Source organism: Mesoplodon mirus (assembly GCF_964341445.2).
Source record: "Mesoplodon mirus genome assembly, chromosome: 18".
In the NCBI taxonomy this organism is placed as follows: domain Eukaryota; kingdom Metazoa; phylum Chordata; class Mammalia; order Artiodactyla; family Ziphiidae; genus Mesoplodon; species Mesoplodon mirus.
The window spans coordinates 23,515,612-23,537,218 of record NC_138994.1 but is presented as its reverse complement, the minus strand read 5'-3'; the positions used below and the strand labels follow the sequence as shown (position 1 = coordinate 23,537,218).

At 52.9% G+C, this 21,607-nt stretch overlaps 1 protein-coding gene across 1 annotated transcript in view; it reads right to left on the bottom strand.

Moving 5' to 3' along the window:
• LOC309793371 (regulator of G-protein signaling 9-like) overlaps positions 1-21,607 on the bottom strand; it is a gene marked incomplete at its 3' end in the record, with an annotated part of 59,418 nt that overhangs the window by 16,552 nt on the left and 21,259 nt on the right. Inside the window, exons 3-7 of the mRNA XM_082603844.1 lie at positions 5,932-6,028; positions 2,380-2,430; positions 929-1,035; positions 681-732; positions 368-426 (exon numbers count right to left, since the gene is read on the bottom strand). Of these exons, the coding sequence (XP_082459970.1) occupies positions 368-426; positions 681-732; positions 929-1,035; positions 2,380-2,430; positions 5,932-6,007 (345 nt within the window). The 5' untranslated portion in view covers positions 6,008-6,028. The remainder of the gene's footprint in view (positions 1-367; positions 427-680; positions 733-928; positions 1,036-2,379; positions 2,431-5,931; positions 6,029-21,607) is intronic.

Here is a 21,607-nt window from a genome sequence, read left to right as displayed (position 1 = left end):
GATGGAGGGATGGATGGATGAGGGATGGATGGATGAGGGATGGATGGATGGATGGATGGATGGATGGATGAGACCTGGATGGATGAGGGATGGATGGATGGATGAGGGATGGAGGGATGGATGGATGAGGAATGGATGGATGAGGGATGGATGGATGGATGGATGAGGAATGGATGGATAAGGGATGGATGGATGGATGGATGAGGGATGGATGGATGGGGGATGGATGGATGGATGGATGAGGGATGGAGGGATGGATGGACGATGAGGGTACATATGAATCGATTAATGGGGGGAACAGGGGAAAACATCTCAAGACTATATTCCACTCAATTATAAGAACCTATACTTGAAAGCATCTCTATACCTTTTCATATTCTTCTAAAATCCCTTTCTTCTTGATATTTCTCTTGGCCAGATAGATGGCTGGAAAAGAAGACAATGACATTTTCCATCATCATCATATTTCAAAACCCCTCTATGCGTGAGACTGCTGTGCTCAGCTTAGTGAAGAGAACACTCAGCACACCCAGTCCCTCCCCTGGGAATCACTCCTAATACAGAGGAGAACTGACATAAAGGTGGTGATGACAGCAAGACAAATGTCACCAAAATGCAGCAAGTAAATAAGCAGCATGGTAAGCCCTCCCCAAGGCACAGGAGGAGGGGCGGAGTTTTACCATAGTCTGTGTCTTCAGCCGGCCACTGCTGGGTGGGCCAGAAATACGGTGTCTACAAGAGAAACCAGGGAACCAGGCTTACACACTGGGCTGTGAACCCCTGGCCCCCAGCCCTCTAGCTTAAAACATAAAGCTGCCTTAGCTCCCTCCACTGTTTCTAAAGATCTGTGAGGATGTGAAGCCAACCAATCATCTTTTCAGATGACACTAACCCCCTGTTAACACCCAAGGTCAAGGCCAAGGCTCACCTGAAATCGATAGAGGCTGCTGTCAGGCTTGAGAACGAGGTTCTTGGGGTCTTGCAGGGGGTAAATGTAGCCGTACTTGACAATTAAGTTACCCAAGTTCTGTGCCTCTGGGGAGAAGCAGTTGAGACAAGGAAGTTAAGAGCAGGGGGCCAAGGGCAGCAGCTCACGGCCCCGCCCCCACAGAGCACCCCAAACTCAGGGCAGGTACCCCCATCCTAACAGCACTTCAGCCAAGAAGTGGGGACAGTGGTTCCTGAACTTAGCTGTGGACAGGTATCAGCTGGGTAGCCAAGGCTAAAAGGAGGGTCCCCCAGCCCAACCCCCGAATGACAACTCAGTAAGTCTGGAGGGCAGTCAGTGAACCCAGTGTTGACGGTGCCACAGGTCATCCACTGCAGGCGTTTGGGGTGACAGGTGGGGAAATCCTGGAGGAGCATCGCTGGGCCCTTTGGGTCTGCAGAAGTCCAGAGGAGCAGGGAGAGAACGTCTCTGCTTGACCAACAGACACCTCTTCATCCCGAGAGGGGCAGGAAGGTGAGGCTGTGTTTATGGTCAACTTCTACCGCAAGCTCAGCTCTGTCTGCACCCTGGGTCCAGATCCCCGGCTCCTCCCCATGTCCCTTCAATTCCCACCCCCCTCCAGTCTGCTCAGAAACACAATCTTGGTTCTGGATTTGCACCGATTAAAGGAAAACTTTCCTGGTTCATCCTCAGAGGCACCAGTGAGAGCAGGTGTCTTTCTACTATCAAGAGAGAATCCCAGCCCTCCCATCCTGCAGGCCCAACGACCCAACCCACATCCTACCCTACAGCTCAGCCTCCCAGGAGCGAGGAGGCTTCCTCCCCACCCTCCCTCCTCATATCTCCCTCCCTCTATCAGAGACCAGACCCTCGTACCAACAGCCTTTTCGCTAGTGGCAAGTCAGGTCCCCGAGTCTTTCTGCTCCAATCCATCCTTCAGACTTCTATCTAACATCCCAGCTTAAATCTGATGACTGTACACACCGCCACGCTGCAAAACCCTCCGTGGGTTACACTGCCTCTCTCCCAGATAAAATTTGGAATCCAAGAATGTACCAGGTGCACCCCACCCGTCCACTGCCCTGCACACCCAGCTGAAGTCACTACTCCCCATCTCCCCTGTTACCACTCCATTCCTCGTTCATTCCATGTTTACGTCTTTGCTAATTTCCCCGCTGGGAAGACAGACCCTCTGAGCTTCCCTCCAGGATTCACAGGCATCACTTGTTTCGGGACCAAGGGTACGTATGCATCACCCCCTCCAGGAAGTCCTTCTTGATTACCCATGAAGTTCTCATCTCTCCAATTAAAATGTCAATTCCTCAGAGACGCGGGCTGAGCCCCCCGTTTAGCTTCTACCCTCCAGAGATGCCCCCAGGGTGACGCGCATACAGCAGCCCTTGGTCTCGGAGGAAAAGACGAGCTCTCACCCAGACTGGAGACCCACAGCCGCTGGGCGATCCACTGGAGAACATCACTCCCTGCAAAGCAGAAGCATTTGGCCACCGTCAGAGCCTCCCCGACCTCCATGCCCTCCTCCACACGGTTGCCCAGCTGGCCTCCTCCCTGTTCAGCTGTGATCTCATCCTTCTTCTGCTCAAAAGCTTCAGGGATGCCCCCCCTTCCCCCAACAAAGTTCAGTCCGAACCCTGCAGCCCATAATTCAGGGCCGTCCATGATCTGACTCTGGCCAGATTTCCAGCCTAACGTCCGCTACACCCTTCGGGCTTCACCTCTCTTGTGATACTTGTTCTCTTTCCTTACAATAATTGGTGCCTGGACTGTCATTCACCGAGCAGGAAGTAAACAGACTAAGACTTAACAATGAAAAAAAAAAAACAAAACACCAGACCCAAAGCAAGCTGTTCGTGGAACTCTGGATGGAGCCCGGACCCAGGGGAGTAAATCAGAGCCAGGGATGAGAGGGGAAAGGGGTGCGCCAAGGGCAGGGCTGGTTCTCCCACACCCCCAAGTTCCCAGGCAGAACTCTGAGGGGTCAGAGAATTCTAAATCCAAACCTGGCTTTCCAGGTCATTGTAAAGACGCTTTTGTCAAAGCAGGAAGATGAGACACTTTTTTAGGAACACTTTGTGGGTTGATTTACAACTTCAGACCATGGAACGCGGGCTCCGTGTGCCCTCTCGCCCTGGGCCCTGCGAGGCTGAGGGGCTGGCCTGGGAACAACGCAGACTGCAGGCCGGCGTGGAAGAAATCAGGGGAGGCACACGGGGACGAGATCAGGAGGGGATGTGCACCCCTCCGCCCCTAACAAGTGTTCAGATTGATCTAAGGGCCAAGGAAAGCCGGGTCCCACCAAGTCCAGAGCTGACGCAGGACCCCAGGGAAGCTGCGGCCTCCTCCTCGGCCCGGGCCCTCTGGCCCCATCGGGAGAACACACTCCTCATAGGAGGCGGGCGGGATCATCTCGGGAGAAGGATGCACCCCAACTCCGACGTCATCTTGCAAATGCCAACAACTATATTTTCCAGCCACCCCGGCCTGCTTTCCAGAGGCCAAGCTGGGTCCCCTGCCTGCGTGGAAACCGGCCCACGAAACACACCAAGGAGGAGGGTCAGGGTCTGAAACCCCGCTGCCTGTGTCCTTGTAGCTGGACTGTCGCAAAGGACACTTCCTCGCTTGCTTGCGGGTGGCGAAGGGGAGTTTCTTCTGACGCCCACGGAGGGGTGGGAGGGCTTAGGGCCCCTCCCCCACTCTCTGGGCTGAAGGCGCTGCCCGCAGCGTGGCTGGGGGTGGACCCCCTGTACCTGCCCTTTCTGCGCACGCCCCGGGCCACAGATATCCAGCTATCAGCTCTCCGCACCCACGTGCCCACCGCAATGGCTTTCAGAGGCTCCCCTGTGGCTCCTGGCTTTAGTCAGCGCTTTGTTTATTCAAAAGCAAAATTCTTCACCTAAACCCCTACGTAAAAATCCCAGGACTGGGTGTTTTAGACTTTCCACCCCAAGTCTCTACACGGTGGTGTGCAGACCAGGAAAGAGAGCCCCCGGCGGAGAGCAGACAGGTTAGCGCTCCCCACCAAGGGGCTGAAGGTTTTCTCATCCACTTGACCGCTTCCTGAAATAGATCGAATGAGATTACGGCCCCCCCCACCACTGTGTCCGCCAAGTGACGTGTGCTGGCAGCACCACAGGCTGCTCAGAGCCCACGTGGGCCAACGTCGTCCCCTTAAGTCCTGAGTCACCTGCCCTCTGAGGAGTCGGGTGGCACTGATCCAGTTTGCTTTGATTAGTGCCGATACTGCAGGACAGGGCTCCTCCTGGGTTCCGACTGCAGCTGGGACCAGGGGCCCCATGTGCCAGGAAGGAAAGCAGCTTGCAAACCCGGACGGGGGATGAGAGCATGGACGCTGGAGCGGTGTAGCCGGGCTCAAGCCCACGCTCAGCCCTGGATGCGTTTAGTGACCTGGGGACAAGATGCTGGAACTCTGCGTCTCCGTGTCCCCGGCTGCAAGAAAGGGCTGGGGCGGGGGTCACATCTCTCCCTACGCTCATCATGGGGGACACAGTGCGGGACACTGCCAGCTATGGGCCCCGTGGAGCGTCACTGAGCACCGGCCATGTGCACACTAGAGCCTTGTCTGGTTCCTGCGGGCATCTCCTGGGGCAGGGATCACTACTTCTTCACTACAGCAAAAAAAAAAAAAAAAAAAGAAAAGGCACCCAAAGGATTCAATCCCAGGGTGCCTGACTCAACGTCCAGCGCCCTTTGGACAGTTCGAGACCAGGATGGATTCATGCACTCGATAAATTTTTATTAAACTTGCACCCTGACCCCCAGCTGCCCTAAGCGTAGGGGTTACTCAGATGAGCTAGACGAGATCTCTCCCCTCGAGGGTTGCCCAATCCAGTGGAGAATTCAACCAGAATTCTGACGACCTGGAACCGAGAGGGGGTGGGGTCAGGGGTCAGAGACAGCCTGCAACGTCTTGGGGCGCCCAGGCTCCTCTGGGCCCTATTCTTTCCCAAGTCTAGACCATTGGAGTTTTCTTTTCTTCTGTGAGCTAGCCTGTCGCATGCCAACCCCTTCCTCTACTGCTCCCACCAGCCAGAGCTGGCCTCCTGTCGCTCACACTCAGGGAACCCAAGAGATGCTGCGCTGGCTGGGACACGCCTCCTTCTGGCCGGCTTGCCTCTGCAGAGACCCCAGTACCTCGAGTGACAAATACTCAGGTCATGGATGGGGTCAAGAGTGAGGGCTCACAGGGGACTCAGCACAGCGCGAGTCCCAGGCACGCGCTCTGAGAAGCTGCCCCCCTCTGCCAACAGCACGACTCGGTGGAAAAGGGACTCTTTACTGCAAAACCAAAATCACAAAACAAACGCAACGCACGGATCAAAATGCATTCTCATTTGGGGGTCCAGCCCCTTCTGCCGATATCCTGAAATGACGCCCTTTATCCCACCCCCAGAGAAAGGAGACTAAGGTGCCCTGCCCTTGGGGGAGTCAAGAAGGGTCTGAATGTTAATTAGAAGACAGGGAAGGATGGAGAAAACAAAGGCCAATTCTTTTTTTTTTTTTCCTTTGGCCAAATAGTATTTTTTTCTGCTACTTGATTTTATTAAAACAAATCAAACAAGACAATCAAATAAAAAACAACAGTAAAGGTTTTTAAAATGACCTCCTGGGGAGGAGGAATGGCTTCACAAGGTGACCTACTAGATTCTTTTCTCTTTCCTTTCTGACTCCTTGCCCAGAAGGAGCCTGTGGTGCATGAATCGGCAAGTAAGCAGTAAGTATATTCGGCTGTGTGGGCCACGTTACGGTCTCTGCACAGCTATTTAACTCTGCCATTGCAGAGTAAAAGCAGCCACAGACAATACATAAATGAGGACGTGTATCTGTTCCAATAAAACTTTATTCACACATACAGAACCCGGGGCGCATTTGGCCCATGAGCTATAGTGTGCCAACCTCTGTGTACGGTCTGTTCCAGGCCAAGACCAAATCACAAGATACATTACCCGTCATGGCGTGAGGGACGCTGATGACCGTGACCTTCTGGTTCTGCATTCTGACCCCCATCTCTGGGTCCTGCATGTCCTTGACGAGGGCTTCAATCTGCAAGACAGAACCGCCAAAGCTGGCTAAGCAGAACCATCTCGAAGGCTGAGTGAGGCCCTTCTGGCAGCACCGAGGGAGCAAAAAGGACCACAGGGCACTTATAACCAGGAGCCCACTGCCTAGATGGGCAGTGCGCAGCTGTCAGGCAACCAGAACTAAACGCGCGCATCGGAGGCACAAACACCTCCCCAGGTGTGAGAGCTCGGACGGATTCATTCTGACAAGGAGATGCTGCAGAGGCTTTTAGGAGAAGATGGGACTTAGCAAAAAAGGGTTTTGTTGGATAGAAAGTGAGAGAGCTACAAGGCACGGGAGAATGACAGTGCCCAGGGTGGGAGCGGGACGGGGGTAGGGGAGGGGCCAGGTCTCAGGGGGCCTCGGATGCCCCCTCCCCCCACAGAGGGTGGGCTCTGTCCCAGCAGCTCTGGCTGGAGAGCAGTGTCATCGGGCCCGCACCTGAGAGAGGCGCATCGAAGCATGAAGAAACCCGCCCCAACAGAGAAAAGCAGGGGCCTGTTCAACACTATTGCGATGGTCCGGGCACAAGATGATGGGGCTTCCACCCCTCCCACTTCCGCCCCTCCGTCTGTCCTCAGCAGGGCAGCCCATGCGAGACTTTCAATTATTTTAGGCTGTATCTCTCCTCCGCTTGAAACTCTGCAAGGGCCATTCCACTCAGTCAGTGGCCAAGTTCTCCTACTGGTCTACATGGCTGGGATCACTTCCCCCCGACTCTTCCCCTAATAGGCTCAGGAGCCACACCCAGCTGCATCCTACTTCGTGCTGCAACCGCGAACTCCCTCCAGCCCCCGGCATTCCTATAGCATTCACCTTCCAACGTACGAAATAATCTACCTGCTAATTATAACGTTTGCCATGTGTCTCCCTCGCTCCTAGAAAGTAAGGTCTTCAAGAGCAAATCTTTTTTTTTTTTTTTTTTAATTTTTTGGCCGCGCTGCACAGCATGTGAGTTCTTAGTTCCCTGACCAGGGATCAAACCTGTGTCCCCTGCAGCAGAAGCACAGAATCTTGACCACTGGACCACCAGGGAAGTCCTGAGGGCAAATCTTTTGTCTGTTGCTGTTTGCTGCTGTATTCTGACTGCCTGGAACAGCGCCCAGCACATGGACAGTACCCAGTAAACAGCCGGCACATGAATTAATAAATAAATAAAGGCAGGGGCAGAGAAGATGATAAGAAGGCATGGCTTTTAGAGCCCTTGTTCTGACTCTAATTACCTAGAATTAACTATACATACGAGTGACTGACTGGTTCAGTAAGGGTGGCGAAGAATCAAGGCAAAGTTTATAACTTATATGATCGGAATTGCCAGTTACCAAAATAGAAATGTCAAAAGGAGGAGCACTTTGGGAGAGCAAACACTTTTGCTTTTGGAATGCTGACTGTGAAGGGCTGCTGAGATAGCCACAACATCTGGAAGGTGATTGGAAACGAATGTCCCAACTTTAAAGGACACGACGGTCAGAGATCAGAACTCGATTCACGAACATCGATGAGAGAGTTGACACCAGAGAGAATCCATGAACCATCGGAGGAAGCTGAACTGCAGGAAGACACCCACAAGGACAGCCCTGATTGTCTTTAGAGTATTTTTTTAACATTGACGAATATAAAATATTTTTCCACTTGAAAAAATTAATAGGAGTAAAATTAACTGAAGGATATTTTAAAACAAACTGGATGGGTTGGCACAATTGAAAAAAGACACCCAAGCACTTCTCTGGCCAATGCTGATGACAGGCATCGACAAAGCCTCACATGCAGACGCTTCAAAGTTCATGCTCCTCCAGGAAACTCCTCGCGAGGGGGATACCGTGCACACCCCCAGCCCCCCAGGTGCTTGCAAATGATCAGTCCGTCATTCAACAGCCAGGCAGCCATGGTGGACTCAGGGAACCAAAGATAAAGAGATCTGGTCCCTGAGCTTAAGGAGTTCACCGTCTAGTGCAAGGATATTACAGGACGATATGGGAAGTACAGTGACCAGGGTGAGGCCATGGTGTCCTGACAACACACCTGTGCCAGGCAGGAGGTGGCCGGGAGAGGCACTCCTGGAGTGGTCATAAAAAGACAAATAGGAATTAGGATGCAGAAAGGGCAAAGGATGGCAGGCGAGGACCCTAAGGCTCAGTGAGCAGCAAAAGCAGAAACACAAAATACGAACGAGTAAGTGGAAACAAAGACCTCTCCTGTCCTCCTCCGGCTGGAAGCCCTCTCCTGAGGTCAGGGCAGCTGCGCACGGCTGGACAGATGCTCATGGAAGGTCGCCCCTCACACCCAACCTGTCCACATCCCAACCACGACCCAAAGCAAAATGGCTCACTGAGCCACTGCTTCCCCCAGTTTAACTAGCTTGGTTACATGATCCTTTTTCTCCTGCTGTTTCATAAAATAACTCATCCTCAAACTGTACAGCCCTTTACAATTTCCAAAGTCCTTTTAGAGTTTGCGTGTGCTTGTGGCCCAAAGAAAAGGAACCCAAGATTTTCATGTCCATTTCAGTTCTCTCCTAACTGCAGGAGTCCACTCAACCTCTCTGAATTCCCTTCCACTACCATAAAATGACAGTATATTCGCAATTGATAGCGTTTTGTTACCTCTTAGAATCTAAGTAATTGTGTAAAAATGTTTCATAAGGGGCTTCCCTAGTGGCGCAGTGGTTGAGAGTCCGCCTGCCGATGCAGGGGATGCGGGTTCGTGCCCCGGTCCGGGAAGATCCCACATGCCGCGGAGCGGCTGGGCCCGTGAACCATGGCCGCTGAGCCTGCGCGTCTGGAGCCTGTGCTCCACAATGGGAGGGGCCACAACAGTGAGAGGCCCGCGTGCCGCAAAAAAAAAAAAAAAAAAAATGCTTTGTAAGGACGGATATATAAAGATATATAAGCATGAAGATATATACTTTATGAGGAGAGATTTGTTAGTGTTTGTGGGTTAGAATAATTAACATCAGTAGTGTTCGTATACTCAGTGCATCTTTAAAATTTTGCATGCAGAGCTGATGCCTGGGAATAAAAACCCTGCTCTACCAATCATCCAAATATAGATATTTATTGAGCATGTATTAGGTGCCCAGCCCTGGCAGGGGGGTTGGTACAGTAAAGTAAAAGACAGCCTCCCAGTCCTCAGAGAGTTGGGAAGATATTGGTATGAAGATAAACAAATGAACTACGATAAACACTAGGGTTCTGGGTGCGAAGAAAATTCAGTTCAAATCCCCCTCCAATAAGTACGCGAGGTAAATCACTAAACTTCACTAAGGCTCATCCTCTGTAAAGCAGAGATGAGCACAGTACCTACATCATCAGACGGATGTTGTGAAGATCAAAGGAGATGAAGCATTGAAAGCACCTAATACCATGCTATGCACAGAGAATTTATTAGACAGCAACTGCAGACTGAATTATGCACCAAAAAATAGGGAAAGCAGTGATGGGAGTAAGAGCCGGGAGAAGAAGAGGATGGCTGAGATGATCCCCAAAAATCACACACAGAGAGTGAGGAGTCTCCCGGCCGGCCGCTGTACTGCAAGGGACGGATGGTGCGAGGGGCCCTGCACTGCCTGACGCAGGAAAGTGAAAGGCTGAGCTTGGAACCCTTGGGCACGGTTGGTGGGAATGCAAAATGTATGCAGGTTCCTCCCAAAATGAAAAATAGAACTGAGACAGGCTGGGACCTGGGGTCCTTTGCTGCAGCGCCCGCACCTGGACACACGTCGCCTCAAGCAACAAAATACAAAGAAACTATAAGGGATGAAAAATGCGCGCATGCCCAGTTGGGGCAAATTCTGGACAACAAGATACAAAAAAGGCCCAAAGAACCCAACTGCCACTTCCGAAGAGCCGGGAGCAACAGCAGGGTGCTGTGCAGGCCCCCTGCACTCAACACCACCAAGGGGTGGGCAAAACATGTCAGCCACCACTCCTTCCCGACCCCCGGACGCACCCCCACGCCACCCCATGTAAGGAGCCAGCTGCTCCCTGCCTCAGCGAGCGAGCAAGGGGACCTGTTACTTGTTCTCGGTCCCCCCTGCTGCAGCAGGGGCCCCAGTAAAGCCTCGCCTGAATTTCTTGTCTAGCCTCTAGTGAATTTCTATTGCTCAAGGAGGCCAAGAACCCTGGTCAGCGACAGAACTACCAGATAATCCAGCAATCCTAATTCTGGGTATTTATCGAAAAGAATCAAAATCAGGATCTCGAAGAGATATGAACACTCCCAGGTCCACAGCAGCACCATGGTCAACAGCCAAGATGTGGAACCACCTGAGTGTCCGCTGGTGGATGAACAGGTAAAGAAAATGTGGCACATCCAGGGATTATTACTCAGCCCTAAAGAAAGGAAGGAAATTCTGGAATCTACGACAGCCTGGATGAACCTGAAGGACGTTATGCTAAGTGAATAAGCCAGTCTCGGAAGGACTGCACGATTCCACTACCTAAAATCGGCTAATTCACAGAACCAGTGGTAGGGCAGTTGCCAGGGCCTGGGGGAGGGGGAGACGGGGAGATGCAATCACTGGGCATGAGGTTACAGTCAAGAAGATAAAGTAAGTTCTAGAAACCTGCCCTGCAATATTGTTTCTATAATTAACAACTTTGTGAATTATACACTTTAAAAAAATGTAGGAGGGTAGTTTCTTGTGTGATGTGTTCTCACCACAATAAAACAGAATTTTTTTTTTTAAAGAGAGAGAGAGAGAGAGAGAGAGAGAGATGGCCAGGCTGTGCTGGAGGTGAAAGGTCATGCAGGGAGCCCTGAACTGGAGACACTCCACCCGCCACCCCGGAGGCTGGCAGGCCCCCCACGTCCCCAGGGCGGGAGGGGGGGGACACACGACGCCCTAGGTCAGCGCGAAGGGCTGGGCTGTCCTATTTCCACCTGCTGCTAAACCAGCACCGGCAGCAGAACCACAATCCTGAGAAGCGGCCGAGATCAGGGGCAAGGTCACGGCCGCTCCGGGCCCAGCGCCGGCCCCTCAGCTGCCCGCGGGACCGGCCGGGGCCCAGGGGCGCCAGGGGCTCCTGGTGCAAGACCCACCGCGAGCTCGTCCGCACAGACGCGCTCTCAGCTCGCGGGATCGTTCTGGAACGGAAATGATGCGTTTCCACTCCACTCGGAGCTGCAGTGCTTGGCCTCCTGCAAGGTCGGGGCCTGGGGGCATCTCGGGCCACGGGGGCACCGAGCGGCTCCCAGCGGAGAAGGGGGCATGGGGACACCCCAGGAGGTGGCCGGAGGGCGGCTGCTTCCCCCGGACGCGGGCGGGGACCGAGGGGCCACGGGCGGCAGGGGCCCCCTTTTCTGGAGTTGTTTTTTCTAACTGAAGCACAGTTGATTCGCAGTGTTGTGCCGGTCTCTCCTGTACAGCAAAGTGACTCAGTTACACACATACAGACGTTCTTTCTTATACACATCCTCTCCCGTTATGCTCTTCTGGAATTCTGGGCTGACCGTGAGCCTCGGATTCACCTGCTCCTCCAAGAAGTGCCCGCCATTCTGACGCGGGAGCCCAGGCCCCCCCTTTCCCAGGGTAACTGCCAGAGGAAAGTCCACATTTGCTCCAAAACTTTTATCAGCTGAAACAGCAGCATTTCATGGCGTCAGGGCGCCCATATATTGGAGAAGAAAGAGAAACCCCCGTTATGAGTTAGAAACCTGAGCTTCTCCGACAGAAAGTCAGGGGATTTGATTCCTTCTCTCTGCGTTAGAAAAAAAAAAATCTAGTTATAAAGAGTTTGAAAATAACCTTCAGAGGAGGAATAATGAGAGTTATTTTAAAAACACAATGAGGGGAGTCAGATTTCTTTCTGGCAGGTGTGTCACCTTCACAGAAGAGAAGGGCTGGGGGCAGCAGGGAACATCACAGGGGCCTCGAGAACAGTTTGAGGGAGTTCGGCCCATTGGGCTTTGGATCCACTGTCTTCAGAACTTTCCCTGTATCAGTTCCTCTGAGGGGTCTCCCCAGGCACCCAACAAGGAAACCGTAGGACTCTGGCCGCCAGTCCCGTCTCTGAGAGACTCTGTTATGGGCTGGATGGCGCCCACCCCTCACATTCATAGGTTGGGGTCCTACCTAACCCCCAGGACCTCAGAATGTGACTGGATTGGGAGAGAGGGTCCTTGACAAGGTAACTGAGTTAAAAGGAGGTCACCAGGGCGGCCCTGTGACAGCGTGACTGGCGTCCTTTGAAGAACAGGAGATGAGGACACAGACGCCACGGGGGGGCGAGCAGGTGGGGACACGCGGAGAAGACGGTGTCTGCAGGCCACGGAGAGGGGCCGCCGGAAGGCACGCCGCGCACACCTTGCCTGGGCCCGGCGGTGCTCGGCCGTGGCGGCCCCAGCCCAGTCATACAGGCTCTGGGCTCCGGCTCTGCTTGCAGCAGAAGAGCCCCTCTGCCCCTCACAGACAGGGGACAACCCGCGTTGTGTCCCCAGGTCCCCAGAGGGTGAGGAGCCCTTGCCTTTCTGCTCCCAACTGCTGCCAACCCTCACGCCCTCGTCCTCGTGCCTGGTGGGCGTCCCCCAGAAACAGGGAGGCACGGCCACCCCCGCCCCAAACGTCAGGCCCCCTCCCGTCTCCCACACTCAGCTCCCCGCGATCCTGGGCCGCACGAGGACGGTGGGGTAACCGGGTGGTGCTGAGCCCCGGGTGACCCCGAGCTGGGGGCGGGATGGGGGCGTCGGATGCCACGTGCTCCGCGTGACTGCAGGCGTGTCACCAAGGAACAGGAACGCCGGCTCCAAAGGCCTCGACGTCCCACCTTCCACGCCCACGCTGCCCCTCGCTGTCACTGCCTGTGCAAGATCTCGGGCTGGGACTTTCCTCTGAGCCGGAGAAGGTTCCCCGGGGGGTGGTAATAATCAGTATTCTGTACAGAGAGGGAGCAAGTGACCTGGAACCACGGGGTTGTCTGGCAAACAGAAGGGGCTCCCACTAAGGGGCCTGTCCACCCAGAGGCCAGCGGACCCCTGGACCATCTCACCCCGAAGCCTCTCGGACCCTCGCGGGCACCACACACGCTCTGATCGGTGCTTAGGCCACCCCAGCCAGAAGCCCAGGAAGCATCCCCCATGACCCCGGCCAGCTTCTGCAGACTGCTTTTGTTTCTGACCTGTCTCCTAACAGGCCTCTGTGGCACGTCTCACCTCCCTCCTGGACCATCAGGCTCGGCCCTCCCGGCCTCTGCCTTGGGCCTGGCAGGTCCCCCGCCTCCAGGGCGCCCTCCAGGGGTGGTGCTGTTGACATTTGGGGCCGGCTGTCCCGTGCACCGTAGGTGTCTAGCAGCGTTCCTGCCTCTTCCCTCCAGCTGCCAGGGGCAGCCCTCTCCCCAGCTGGGACACCCCCAAATGTCTCCAGATGTCACCAAACGTCCTGGGGCTTTCCTCTGGGCTGAGCATTCAAATCACCTGGGAAGCTTTTCTGTATTTGATTTTATACGTATACATATATATATATATATATATATATATATTTTGTTTGTTTGTTTTTTTTGGTCGCACCGCACAGCATGCAGGATCTTAGTTCACTGACCAGGGATGGAAACTTTGCCCCCTGCAGTGGAAGTGAGGAGTCTTAACTACTGGACCGCCAGGGAAGTCCGTGGGAAGCTTTTCTTTGAAAACACCAATGTTTTGGGACTTCCCTGGTGGCCCAGTGGTTAAGACTCCACACTCCCAATGCAGGGGGTTCAATCCCTGGTCAGGGAACTAGAGCCCGCATGCCACAACTAAGACCCAGTGTGGCCAAATAAATAAATAAATATATATTTTTAAAAACCCAATGTTTGGACTTCATCTGACTTGACTACTTAATTATCTCCTAAGTAAATCAGAAACTCTAAGGATGGTGATCTGATAACAATGTTTTTTAAAGTGCAGCCAGGGTAGAGAAGCACTCCTACCCTCTAATCAGAATCATCTTTCTAACATGGGAACCAACTCGTTTTAGTCGTCCCCGATTTTAAAACGTCAAATGGATTCTCAGCGAACACAGAACGCGTCAGACCCCCGGCTGGACGTGCGAAGCCCCCAGTTCTGGAGCCTCCTTCACTACCAGCCTTTCCATCACCAACTTCCTGCCCAGCCCTGCCCCCCAGTCAGCTACGCCAACCCCTGAAGACTCTCCCACGGCACAGCGCTATTCCATACTGTCAAGCTTTGCATTCCCCCAAATGCCACTCATCTTCCCATCCTCCTGGCAAAAAAAAAACACCTACTAAATTTACACACCTCCACTCAGTTACAAGCCCCCCTGTGAAAGCTGCTGGTCCCCACCCCAGATGGCATTGACCACTCCCTGCTCTTTGTTTTTTTGGGGTTTTGTTTTTTGCTTTTTGTTTTTGCGGTATGAGGGCCTCTCACTGTTGTGGCCTCTCCCGCTGCGGAGTACAGGCTCCGGACGCGCAGGCTCAGCGGCCATGGCTCACAGGCCCAGCCGCTCCACGGCATGTGGGATCTTCCCGGACCGGGGCACGAACCCGCGTCCCCTGCATCAGCAGGCGGACTCTCAACCACTGCGCCACCAGGGAAGCCCCTGCTCTGTGTTTTATATACGTGCATCTCCTCTAACGACGTCTCCCACGACCTACAGAACATTCTTCTTACTTATACAGTGGTCCTTCTCTATTAGACCCTAAGCTCCAGGAGGAAGGGGCCGTGTCCTAATCCCACAGTGCCCCAGCATCAGGCACAGCGCCCAGCACAAACGCGCACGATTCTGTGCACGTGTTGAATGAAAGAATGATACAAGCGAAAGATCCCGTGCTCTGCCCGGGTCCCCTCACTTTTGTTTCCGCACCCCCTTGCCCCACAGCAAAAGGAGATGCCAGATGCCACAAAGGAAAGCAAAGCAGTCGAGGCTTCTCCATGAGGCACCGAGACAGTCAGACGTGAGGTGCATCTCAAGGGCAGCAACTGCTGCTCCAGGCTGGTATGGAGATCTGGACATCACGGGGGAGGGGGGGATGGAGGGGGGACGGGCCAGCACTAGGACAGGAGCTCACGGGGGCCACGGGAGGCGGTCCACTGGGCGGCATCCCACACACACACACGCACGCACATGCACTTAGCACACGCCGTTCCTCTGCCTGGAACAGCCTTCTTTCTCTCTGCCTAGAACCCCCCCTTTATCCTTCAGTTCTCAGCTCCGCGTCCCCCAGGCACCTTCGGTCAGGCCTTCCCACGGCCTCTCCTGCCCCCAACATCACAGGAAAGCTCACAGCACTGGATCACGTTTGGCGACAACCTGTATTTTTCCTGGTTCCACCACTTAGCAGCTACGACTGGGGCGAGTGACGTCATCTCTCTGAGCTTCCTGCTCTGTAAAATGGTGATGATAACCCTGTCTCATGGAATAGATGAGAACACGCATGTAAGGGCCCCACTGGGGACACAGCCTACTTCAAAAATATCCATTGAGTGGAGGGTGACAGGTGCACCCAAGTCCACATTCCTTAGGTCTGGGTCCCTCTCCAAAGGCTGGGCACCTCGTTCAGCTGCTTCAGGGTTGAGGGCCCCTGGCACAGGCTCTTGGGACCTGCTCTGTGATCTGACCGAGGACCTCAGAAGACACAGACAGACGGGGGTCTCTCCCCATCTAACAAGGCAAAGGGAAAGAGCAGTGCTGAGGTGCGGGCAGGGTCTGCAGGGCAGAGGGGGTGGGGAGAGCCGGCCATCACAGCGGAGGGGCCCCCGAGTGGGGCCTGGGAGTGGGATGGGGGCTCGGCCGGTGAGGAGGGGAAAAAGGGCTTTCCCAGTGGAGGAATCTGAGGCTTGAAGGGCACAGGGTTCCTGGAAAGACGAGGAGGTCGTTGAGGCCAGACCCCCCTGAGTGAGGGGGGCTGCTCTGTTCTGTGTCCCTGCAGGGCAGGTGTGGGAGGCCGGCAGGAGGTCAAGCCGGAGGGGTGGGTGGGAGCAGGGATCCTCAGTGGCCGGGCTGGGAAGGCTGGACGTCACCCTGTGCACGGGAGAAACCAGCGGAGGGTTTCAGGGCGAGGGGATCCGTGTCGGTTTGGGAAAGAAACCCAACATGCCGATGAATGGTATTGTGGAGGCTGGCAGGTGGGGTGGAAGACAGGAGGCTGGGGTGGAAAAGAGGAGGCAGGGGTGGAGGACAGGAGGCTGGGGTGGAGGATGGGAGGCTGGGGTGGAAAAGAGGAGGCAGGGGTGGAGGACAGGAGGCTGGGGTGGAGGATGGGAGGCTGGGGTGGAAAAGAGGAGGCAGGGGTGGAGGACAGGAGGCTGGGGTGGAAAAGAGGAGGCTGGGGTGGAAAAGAGGAGGCAGCGGTGGAAGACAGGAGGCTGGGGTGGAGGATGGAAGGCTGGGGTGGAAAAGAGGCTGGGGTGGAGGAGGATGGGCTGGAGACCAAGACACCAGTCAGAAGGCCCAGGTAAAGACAGGAATGTCTACCACATCACAGTCATGATGAAACACAATGTCTGAGGCTCAAAAACAAACAGAATGTCTCCAGACAATTGCTCTCAGAGCCTCAGCACCAGAGCTACCCTGTCTGGGAGAAGAAGGCAGTCCTGGGAAATCCTGGAAGATGACTGATGGCTCTCAGAGATCCAGTCTGGGCAGTTTTCTCTGATTTTAGGAGGTGGTGTCTGCAGTAGAGGCTCTCAGGGTTCTTTCCCAGCGAGACAACACTCCACCTCTGTTTTATATCCTCACACCTCTACCACCTGGAATATGCACAAGCTTATTGAAGTAGGTGGACCGAGGGTGACCAACTGTCCCAGTGTGCCCAGGACTGTCCAGGTTTTAGCGTTGAAAGTCTTAGACAAATCTGGACAGTTCTGACTATGCCAATTTGCTGAGCTCCAAGGGCTCAGGGCAGGGCTCTTACTGTCACAAAGCATTCAGCTAATTCTACTCAAGACAAGCCTAAGACGGTGGACACCACCTGTGAAAAGTGGCTGCAAATGGGAGGAAGGGCGGGCAAGTGACCCAGGACCTAATCCTCTGCTGACCTCTTCTGATACTGATCATCTCAAAAGCCCAGAACAAAATGAGTCATTTCATCCCCAAATACATCACCACACAAGGTGCGTTCCACCCCGCACAAGTCCCCAGTATGGACACCCCCTGTGCCCAGCCACTTGCTCTGAGAACGCCTTTGCGTGGGGAGGGTCCTGACTCCCGCTGCGCACAGAGAGACCTGAGATCCACAAATACACACACTTGAATAAGGAATCTAGGGGCGCTGCAAGTGGGATGTCCCTTTAGCCTGCAAATCACACCGTTTTCACGGTCTATGTGTACACACTCACCACACACACACGCTTTAAAATACTGCAGTGTTGAATCAGAAAAACAGCAAACATGTTAATTTAACATCTGGGAGCCTCTAATAGTATTAGGAGACTGTCTCAAATCTGACCCAGCCTCGCTGAACTGCCTTCCTGCGCCTGCTCTCCCAAGTAACAGGTTGTTTTCAGCCTCCAGCCGGCAGTCGCCCTCGGCTGCAGATTCTCCACTATAAACAGGTAACAGAAAACCTAATCATTGGAGTCTTTAAAAGACGGACAGACAGAAACATAAGGCAAATAAGTCACTTAATGACATCAAGCGGCTGTCCCCCCGGGACAGCTGTCCCCCCGCCCTTCCCCGCATCGCCGCCGGCACTTCCCGGAGTTGGTCCCCGTGCCACTCCCGGTTCCAGGTGATGGGACCGCGCTCACCTTCCGCAGAAATGCCATCCTCGGCCTGTGCTGCTGGCCTTGGTGTCCGATTGTCATCCTGGACCCTGGCGGACGCAGAACCTGGACACAAACGGAGGGAAGAGGAAGCCCCCGGAGAGCGCGCCGGCGTCCCCGTGCCCGGGCTGGGTGGTGCGGCTCGCAGCGCCCGCGACCCGCGCGCCCGCGCCCTCGGGAAGCTGCCCGAATCCGCGCCGACCAATCAGCGCGCCGCCCCGCGGGCCGGGCGTGCTCTGCGCCGGCGCCCACCTGCCGCCAGGGGGCGGTGTCAGGCTCCGCCGGGGCCCGAAGAGGCGCCGGTGAGCCCCGCGCGACGGGGACCCGCGTGGGAGGCTCTGTGGCCGAGGGCGAGCCCTTAAGGAGGATGGGACTTCGGTCAGGAAGGGCGACAAGGCACGGGAAAGGGGGGGAAGGGATAGATTCGGCGTTTGGGATTAACATATATACACCACTATATTTAAAATAGATAAAACGACTATACTCCAGTAAAAATTATTTTTTTAGGAAAAGGATATTTATGGCAAAATAAAAAGATAATCCTGAAAGACCCACTGTACAGCACAGGGAACTCTGCTCAATATTCTGTAATAACCTAAATGGGAAGAGAATTTGAAAAAGAATAGGTACATGTATATGTATAACTGAATCACTTTGCTATACATCTGAAACTAACACAACATTGTATCTCAACTATACTCCAATAAAAAATTAAAAAATTTTTAAATGTTTAGAAGTGTTTAGGGGAAAAGCAAATTCTACGTGGAATTGGTAAGATGTTGGTTAACAAAAGAAAGGACATGAAAAATAAAGAAGGAAAGTTGAAGTCCCTGCTGGGCCAGCTGCCTGGTCTATTTTTTCAGTTTCTTTTCTGTTATAGGTTATTACAAGAGATCGAATATAGTTCCCTGTGCTATACAGTAAATCTTTGTTGTTTAAGATGCTCTATATCTGGATGGGAGTGATGGTTATACACAGGTAATCATGTTTGTCAAAACTCATCCAACTGTACTCTTAAAATTGGAGCATGACATTGTCTGTAAACTATACCTCAATAAAAAGACTGACCCAAAAAAGCAAGTATTATCTTGCAAGACGGCAGAGGGACATCGTGCTAAAATGAAATTCTCCTGTGACTCAGTCAGGTAAGTGGACATCTAATCATCATCACCACCATCACCACCATCACCATTGTCATCACTATAGTCATCCGCGGCCTCCTCTTCATCAACACAGAGGTGTGATTCGGGACCTATATGGGGGTCCTGCTGCCCTGGATACCATACAATGGGATCTCCATGAGCCTGGCCCCTGTAGGACAAACCTCATCCAAGCACAATGATATGGTCATTTACACAGCAGTGCCCTTTAAACCCCAGTTCCAAGGTCACCTCCCAGGAAAATGTCCCAACACCTCTGGTCAACTCAACAATTAAGTTCAGTCCACTGTGCTTAGTGCTCAGGAGATAAAACTTAAAATGTCCTGCTCTCAGCCCTTGTGCCCTCCTCCCAGACTGGGAGGAGGGGCAGAATCACCCACAGTTCATCTCTCCATGATGGATGCCTCAGACTGCCTGCAGGCAGAGACTTTCTTAGAGGGGTCAGGGTTAGAGCAACCGTGGGACACCACTGCCCTCACCCAGGCCCGAGGGATGGAGAGCCGGAGCCCTGGTGGGGGGCTGCCATGCAGGGGCTCTCATCCTGGAGGGACACAGCCATGGCTAGAAAGGATGATGGCGGAATAAATACCCCGACTCTCTCTCCTCTAAGTGCTTCCCATCTGTCGGTCCTGACGGGAAGCCAGAGGGTGATAGAGGCCCGGGGATGCAGCCGGTCAAGATCAGCCTCCCAGGGCACACAGCCAGGCAGAGAAGGGCAAAGGGTTGGGGGTGGCAAGGACTTAGGGGAGGCAAATTGTGAAGAAGCAGCACCATGGGTTAAATGTCTTCGATAGCGTGGAAGCCCAGAGCACAGATCTTGGAGTTGATTCTGTGTCCCCAAGCACTCTGGACAGCTCGGTGACAGCACTACCCAGCCCCCACAGATGTCTCCCTGACTCAGACAGAAGTCATGTTGAATTCACCTGACTCCCTGGGCCACTGCCCGTGCTCTGGGCCATGTTTGCACTTCATATAATTCTGTCTCGTTTGCATTTTGTCACAAGTGTGTATTACACTGGCGATTCTAAAAAATAATATATATATAAAAAAATCTTAGATGCATGAATGTTTCTTCCTAGCTCCCCTGAGAGAGGCAATAGCTCATGAAAACATATTCTGGGAGGGAACTCAGAGGGCCTTAATTTCCACGCAGTGAGCACACTGGGCCCACGGACAGACCCTCTCTGCACACCCACTGGTCAGCGCCAGTTCAGCAATAAAGGGAAGGAGGTGTGGGTGGAGCCCTACGCAGCCCACACCTAAGTTTCTCCCTGCCTTTCACCTTCTCCACAAGAAGCTACTTGAGACCCTCAGAAGCTGACCACACCTGGTGTGGCTCTGAGTGCTTGACCCGGGAGAGAGGGAGAAAAAGAGGAACTTTGGGGAACTTTTCTGGAAGGTTTCCTGCTTCTTCATCAACTGGGGATTGTTCGGAAACTATTTTGGCCCAGCAGGGGCTACCAGGTACCATCACCAAGTACGGTCCTAGAATAAAAATCCCATCCTTATCTTTTTCCTCCTAAATTAAATGAATTGGATGCATCCAGAGGTGATACTTTTCCCAAGCATGGCTAGAGATAAACACAGGAAAACAGAACAAGATCACGCCTCCCTCTGTCCCACCCTCTTCCCAACTCCGTGGGGTGCACTTCTGTCTACCTGTGGAGCAGGTCAGGTTGGAACTAGTAAATGGCATCTGCAACTTTTTTGTTACCTTAACAGTACTGTTTTTCATTATAGCGGTACTGTTTTTCATTATAGAAAATTTGGAGCTATGGTTCTTTTAAAAATGACAGTTATGTAAATTGGTACAGCTACCGTGGAAAATAGTATAGAGGTTTCTCAAGAAACTAAAAACAGAACTACCATAGGACCCAGCAATTCTACTCCTGGGTATTTATCCAAAAAAGAAAAACAAAAAAAACCCCCCAAAAACCCTAATTCTAAAAGATACATGCACCCTATGTTCATAGCAGCACTATTTACAATAACCAAGACAGATGAATGGACAAAGAAGATGTGGTTTATATATTCAATGGAATACTACTCAGCCATAAAAAGAATGAAATGCCATTTGTAGCAACATGGATGGACCTAGAGATTATCATACTAAGGCAGAAAGAAAAAGACAAATACCATATGATATCACTTATATGTGGAATCTAAAATATGACACGAATGAACCTATCTACAAGACAGAAACAAACTCACAGACAGAGAGAACAGACTTGTGGTTGCCAAGGGGGAGGGGGGAGGGAGAGGGATGGACTGGGAGTTTGGAGTTGGTAGATGCAAACTATTACGTTTAGAATGGAGAACAAGGTCCTACTATATAACACAGGGAACTACATCCAATCTCCTGGGATAAACCATAATGGGAAAGAATATTTTAAAAAAGAATGTAGATATGTGTGTAACTGAGTCACTTTACTGTACAGCAGAGATTGCCGCAACTTTGTAAATCAACTCTACTTCAATTTAAAAAAAACTAAAAACAGAACTACCATATGACCCAACAATTCCACTCCTGGGTATTTATCCAAAAGAAAAAAACCCCACTAATTCGAAAAGATACAAGCACCCCTATGTTCAGAGCAGCACTATTTACAATAGCCAAGATATGGAAGCAACCTAAATGTCCATCAACAGATGAATGGATAAAGATGATGTGGTACATATATGCAATGGAATATTACTCAGC